We start from the raw sequence: 7,049 nt of genomic DNA on the forward strand, positions 1-7,049 counted from the left end.
GCAGTATTCAGCTGTAGTAATGATTTAGGAAGTTTGTTGGGGAATACATCTATTTTAGATTTTAGATATCAAGAGGAAAAAATGGAAGAGTCTCCAGAGCCCCTAAGTTCCGAGGTATACCCATGAGGTAGGCTGTTGAAAGAGAGTCTAGGCTAAAGCCTTAAGATTAAGTAAGTCTTTACAAGTACGATATTGGGTATGTTTCCCACACGGATGTTAGACTACTTCCCTGACTGCAGTAGGAAGTAGCATCAAAAAGTTTATAAGTGGAAACTCACTCCCATCTCCAATACATGGAAAACAAAATTGGAGGACTAGACACAATGGTAAAGGAAATTTTAAAATACTCTAAAGCTACATTTCATAAGTGTCCATAAAGAACGAACAAAAAAAATAATGAAAGGACCCTCTTTTCTCGTGTACCGGAAAGAGGCGGTCCTCTTTTCGTTCCTATCGCAGCCATGGCTCATAGTCCCAAGAAGTATCTGAAGCGTGTAGCAGCTCCAAAGCACTGGATGCTGGATAAACTGACTGGTGTGTTTGCCCCTCGCCCATCTACTGGCCCCCATAAACTGAGAGAATGTCTTCCTCTCATCATTTTCCTAAGGAATAGACTTAAGTATGCCCTAACAGGGGGTGAAGTGAAGAAGATCTGTATGCAGCATTTTATTAAGATTGATGGCAAGGTCCGAACTGATACCACCTACCCTGCTGGTTTTATGGATGTCATCAGCATTGACAACACTGGGGAGAATTTCCGTCTAATCTATGACACCAAGGGTTGCTTTGCTGTTCATCAGATTACACCTGAGGAGGCCAACTATAAGTTGTGCAAAGTGAGAAAGATCTTTGTGGGAACAAAAGGAATCCCTCACCTGGTGACTCATGATGCTCTCACCATCCGCTATCCTGATCCCCTCATCAAAGTGAATGACACCATTCAGATTGATTTGGAGACTGGAAAGATTACGGATTTAATCAAGTTTGATACTGGTAATCTGTGTATGGTGACTGGAGGTGCCAACCTGGGAAGAATTGGTGTGATCACCAACCGAGAGAGACACCCTGGTTCTTCTGATGTAGTTCACGTGAAAGATGCCAATGGCAACAGCTTTGCCACCTGACTCTCCAACATTTCTGTTATTGGCAAAGGCAACAAAACATGGATTTCTCTTCCCCATGGAAAGGGTATCTGCCTCACCATTGCTGAGGAAAGAGACAAGAGACTGGCAGCCAAACAGAGCAGTGGGTAAAATGGTCCCTAGGTGACGTGATTGGAATTCTTTATGCTTAATTAAAGATTCTATAGCATAAAAAAAAATAAGAAGAAATGAATAAGAAAGAAGAAATAAAAATTGAGTAAGAAAAAGAAGTTAATTAAACAACAGCAGTACCAGTAATTCTCTCTGGCCCCGTAGTGTGTTAGAGTGGGAGACTGAGCCATTTCCACTATAGAAGGTAAGAGAGCTAATATCACTCACAAGACAAAATTGGGTCTTGAAGCAAAAGATGAAGGAAATAGTTCATTTATATCCTGAAGATACAGAAGAGTTTGTTCAAAACAGGAAGGTTTTGGAGAACAATGGGGGAAAGATACAATCAGAGGGAGGAAATACTAGTAGTAAAATGGTTAGTGTGCATGAAAGAACAGCTGATTAGATTACCTTGCATTTTCACCAGGGACCAAAGATGGTAGAGGTAGAAAATATTGATGGCAGGATACGGATAAAGTTCTCCCCTCAGTTTCAAAGTGTATATTGGTTAGAATTTTGTCTTGTATATCTGAGGGACTCTCTTCCAGAATGTTCGGAAGATTTAGTTTCCAATATTCCCACCTTCTGGATAAAGTTACCTAAAGTTCCTGGGAGAACCCAGACTTCATAACTTGGTGAAAATGAAGATAGCTATAGTGGATTGAGGGAAAACTCCTTTGATCAGAGATTTTCAGGTGATTTTTATACGAAGACCCTCACTCCCCCATGGAAAATACCGTATCTCTCTGTGGCTATAAAAGTAAAGCATTACTGGAAAAGCTATATGGCCATTGGGGAAATGGCCCTCAATTGGAATTCTTCCCAGGCCAACTAGAAGAGATTGGATGGTTATCCAATAGGTCTACTGCCAAGAGAATCAGAGCCGATGGCATTTGATCCTTACAGGGTAATTTATTTCATTTTCCCACCATGCTATATATCACTAATTCAGTCATTTCCTATTACTTAATTCATTGCTTTTTGTTTTTTTTTTTAATTAATTTTTATTGGTGTTCAATTTACCAACATACAGAAAAACACCCAGTGCTCATCCCGTCAAGTGTCCACCTCAGTGCCCGTCACCCATTCCCCTCCAACACCCGCCCTCCTCCCCTTCCACCACCCCTAGTTCGTTTCCCCGAGTTAGGAGTCTTTATGTTCTGTCTCCCTTCCTGATATTTCCCAACATTTCTTCTCCCTTCCTTTATATTCCCTTTCACTATTATTCATATTCCCCAAATGAATGAGAACATACACTGTTTGTCCTTCTCCGATTGACTTATTTCACTCAGCATAATACCCTCCAGTTCCATCCACGTTGAAGCAAATGGTGGGTATTTGTTTCTAATTGCTGAGTAATGTCAATGTTACCCAGGGCAATTTACACGTTTAATGCAATTCATTGCTTTTTGGATCGCGTTTTCAGTATCTCGTACAACATGTTCTCTTATTTAAACGTTTTCCACATTCAAGACTTTCCAAGTCTAAAAATACATTTGTCTTGCAAATAAGATGACCAAGAAAGTACACTTAAGAATATAATGGTTTGGGAACACCTGGGGGGGGTTCAGCAGTTGAGTGTCTGCCTTGGCCTCAGGGCATGAGTCAGGGTCTAGGATAGAGTCTCACAACAGGCTCCCCATGGGGAGAGCCTAATGAAAAATATGGTAGTTTGGGAAAACCTGAAATCATAGCACATCAGGCTCCCCACGGGAAGAGCCTAATGAAAAAATATGGTAGTTTGGGAAAACCTGAAATCATAGTATGATCTTTTTTATTGAGGTTACATGTTCTTTCTTCTATTTAAATGCAGTTCCCTTGGTATGTTGGGAACAGTATCTGGCATTTTCCATTTTGGATAGCTGTGAGTTGACTTCCCTTCAGATAGAGAATTCAACTTTATGCATTTAGATAAGTAAAAATAATCTTAATAGAAGAACAGATGGGATGATAAGAGGAGCACATGTTCTAGTTCCACTGGACTAATGACTATAATATTGTTCCACATATGGCTAGTATGAGGCTCCCATGAATTATAGAATTGGAGGATCTGACTGGTGAAAGTCACCCAAGATAGCATCCTGGCTGGTCTCCTTTCCAATAAATGTTTTCTACTGGATTCCCACCACATTCCTATCTGTTTAAACATTTCTACTGAAGAGATTACTATTATTTTCATTTTGAGTTATGTAATTAAAGCTGTAGATTTCCCTTTTAAAAAAGCATTAGTAATACCCATCATTATAACTTCACAAAGAATTTTTAAAATTTACTATTATTTAACACAAGTACTATTTCTTTTAGCTTTGAATTCAGCACACATTTGATAAACATGTCTCGGTTTCTAGTTTTTTCTTCCCTCCGGATTATCTACTTAGCACACCACTCTGGTACAGTTGCAAAACCAGCTACATGTACTCCTAACTTTATTATGATGAAGCCCACATTTGCCCAGATAATTCAGCTGTTACAAATTGTTAACTGAGGTATATAAAAGAGAATACAAAAGAATTCACAAATATTGCATAATATCAGATAACCATGGTGGAAGATAATTCAATAGTTCAGATAGATCACTAAAATCAAGAAAGTTTAAAATCAATAACAAAGGCAGCCATGCTAGTTGATCAGTAGGTTTAGATTATGATGGAGTAATATTTGGCAATCTTAGCAATTATATCTAAATCAGCAATATATCTAAAGTAGAAATTATATCCAAATGGAACAATTAAAGCAATGCATAGCTAAATTCTGGAAAGAAGTCTTAGGAACCAGAATTTAGGAGAAAGAGTCCTACATCCATGGAGGTCTAGCAAGAACTTTTAGAATTTAAGGATGGCTTCAGAGCCTAGGAAAAAATTCATCAAATAGTTTTACTATAAATGTTGACTAAAATGAATTCGTAAAAATAGGAGCACAATAATTTAGCTAGAGTATAAGGTCAGAGACAAAGAATAAAGATATGATTGTGCTAAATTGTTGTACTGCTGAAGTTGCTGGGTTTTTATTACTTTGTATAAAAAATGATGTCAAATCCATAGCCTGCTCCGGATTCATCTGTGCCTACAGTTAGGGCTTAATTTGATGAATTTAGAAGCAAGGAACCAGGTCATTATGCCAGAATTTAATGTACTGAATTTGAAAAGTTAGCTTATGTTTCCCTGGATTGCTAAAGAGTTTATTTACAGAAAAAAATTATTTTCGATTAACTCCCTAGTAATCATCCAGTCCCCAAAAGGGCAGGTCACAATAGACCTGTTATGTAACACTTCTGGTTCTTCAGTGCTACTGTTCTAAGGGAGTGCTACTTCATTTTCTGTGTCTAGAACAGCAACTGCCCAGTAACTTCAGAGTGCTGACTAATTATACCTTACATTTAAAGCAATTATTGCATCTGAGGCTTCTGATAAGACACACTGTACTGTGAGCTCCAAACACTGATTCTGAAAATCAGTTTGCCCAGAAATAGCTGGTAAACATAATTCAGGTCATCATTTCTATTAAAAGGAGGCAACAATAACTAGCCTACCCACTTCACATTGCCTTGTAAAAGCTACAATAAATAATATATGTAAATAAGAACCATGTAAGATGTGAAGAGACTTGGTTTAGTTTGTAGTCTAATGTTGGCCTCTGAGCAGCTCACACCAGGGACACAAGGATTGTGACTACAGAGATCGCGTGGGACAATTCAGTTCAGAAATTCTCCCATCATCTCTCTGTGTCTCTCATGAATAGATAAATTAAAAAATCTTTTAAAAAAAAAAAAGAAAGAAAGAAATTCTCCCATCATGATACATTGTAATTTTACTTTTTATTTATCATCATTTCACAAAGAAAATATAAAGTCATTACTTGAGTAGAATGTAACTTCCGCCAATAATTAACTATATACAGAATAGCACGTATTTAACCTAAGTATGAAAATAGTTACAAAATGAGGAGACAATATTAGGTAACATGAAATAATAATATCTATCATCCATTAAACCCTGTGATAGAACACTACTATAGATCCTTTCTGAATTTTCTGTAACACTATGCTTAGGTATTCCAATCACTATTTCGCTGCTTACTCTACTATGATGCAGAGTAAGACACTCAAAGTGGAAGAGTTGGGAACTGAATTCGGGCCAACCCATCTTTAATCCATTAGCAGACGCCATGTAAGACTGGGTATATGGGAGCGGCATGGGGGGATAAGCATATTTTTGTGTAAGCTATTGTACAACACTTCAAAAACTAATGGTAAGAACTGTGAACTGTTATACCTGAATCCCTAGTACTTGGCACAATGCTCAGTACATCTCGAAACTTGTTTCCATATCAAAGGCCATCCTCTCTTTAATAAGGCATTTAGGTAGGCCCCAGGCAGTTATGGTTAAAGCACTGGCTTTGTCCCAGCCTTACATAAACTTGACCAATCCGTAATATGGTTTTTCTTTTTTCCTAGATACTATCCAATCAAGTGAAGATATAACCAAGCATAATATATTGTCTATACTTCAGACAAGCCAAAAATTTCCCATTCCCATTTAATGGGTTATTTTGGTATCTCTTTGCCTTTCCTTGTGCAACTTTCCTTTTAAAAATATCTATCTATCTATCATTATTTATTTATTTATTTATTATTTATTATTTTTTTATTTTTTATTTATTTTTATTTTTTTTATTTAATTTGAGAGAGCATGAGAGAAAGCATGAGCGGGAGAGGGGCAGTGGAAGAAGCAAAATCTGCACTGAGCAAGGAGCCAGAACAGGGACTGATCAGATCCTAGGATCATGAGCTGAGCTGAAGGCAGATGGTTAATCGACTGAGACTCAGGCACCCTCCTTGTGCTTTTCCATTTACCTGTATTTCTTCCACAACATCTATCCATATAATGCCAATCTACATGTTGTGCCGCTTGACATCTATTCAAGTAAATCTATTTCCTTCTACAATTCAAATTTTCTTAGAATTATACTTACATTGGACGCAGACCTGTGCTTTTTCCCCACATTCCCTCAACTGCTGTCTCTATTTCTCTTGGTTGAAGCTCCACTTTTGCTGGGTTGTCTCTTTACTTCTAGGCTTAGAAGAAATGCCCACCATGGACATGGGAGCTGCCTTTGAAAGCCACTATCCAGGAACCTGATGATGCAACTGGGAGGTGCAGTGAGTCAGCTCACTGTGGAATGAAACAAGCAATGGGATGTGTGTGAAGGGACACAGGACAGGTAAGTTCTCCTACCTTTTGCTAGTGAGGGATTTCTACAGGGGTTTCTGTAAACAAACGGTCACCCCTTGAGTGGCCTGTATGTCCTTTGCTGCTCCTTGTGAAGAGAGTCAAGCTTCCCACTGTTTTGCATCTCTCCTAACCTCCCCTTGCCTTTCCCTCATCATTCTCCCTGACGAAGCTTCAGCCTGTCAACCTTTGCCTGAGCTTCGTTTTCTAGAAGCTGCAATAATACTTAAGATTACTTAAGAATGTCGTAATTGTATCATTACTCTTAGGCCAATGGTTCGCACAATTTTTAGTCAAGAAACCATTTCTTTGAATGTATTTTAAGAGGGAGATCAACATACTGAATGCTGCCAAACTGAAGTAGAGGGGTGTGTGTGTATGTTTGTGTGTTACAAACATCTGGAATCCTACCCTTTCATCTCCCTTTCCCGTGGGAAATGCTGAAGTACATCTTATGAACTCTTAGAGCTTACCTCCCAGAGAAAGATTTAGAAAGAAGGGCTCTACTTCTGTTGTTCTTTGTCATCTCACACCACCGTTGAAATGCAGGGACTTCTGAGGTATGAAT

The 7,049-nt window shown here is 38.4% G+C and overlaps 1 protein-coding gene across 1 annotated transcript; it reads left to right on the forward strand.

Annotated features, from left to right (window-relative positions):
- The first annotated feature begins 450 nt into the window (after positions 1-450).
- LOC112932032 (small ribosomal subunit protein eS4, X isoform-like) lies at positions 451-1,287 on the forward strand. The gene has a single exon (XM_072733654.1). It carries the CDS (start codon positions 462-464, stop codon positions 1,122-1,124), a length of 663 nt encoding a protein of 220 aa, XP_072589755.1. The 5' UTR covers positions 451-461; the 3' UTR covers positions 1,125-1,287.
- Positions 1,288-7,049: the final 5,762 nt, after the last annotated feature.

The sequence above is a fragment of the Vulpes vulpes genome, chromosome 13, assembly GCF_048418805.1.
Source record: "Vulpes vulpes isolate BD-2025 chromosome 13, VulVul3, whole genome shotgun sequence".
Classification (NCBI taxonomy): domain Eukaryota; kingdom Metazoa; phylum Chordata; class Mammalia; order Carnivora; family Canidae; genus Vulpes; species Vulpes vulpes.

Excerpts from the sequence above, each read along its gene's own strand:
- LOC112932032 (XM_072733654.1), top strand. The coding sequence starts at position 462 with ATGGCTCATAGTCCCAAGAAGTATCTGAAGCGTGTAGCAGCTCCAAAG.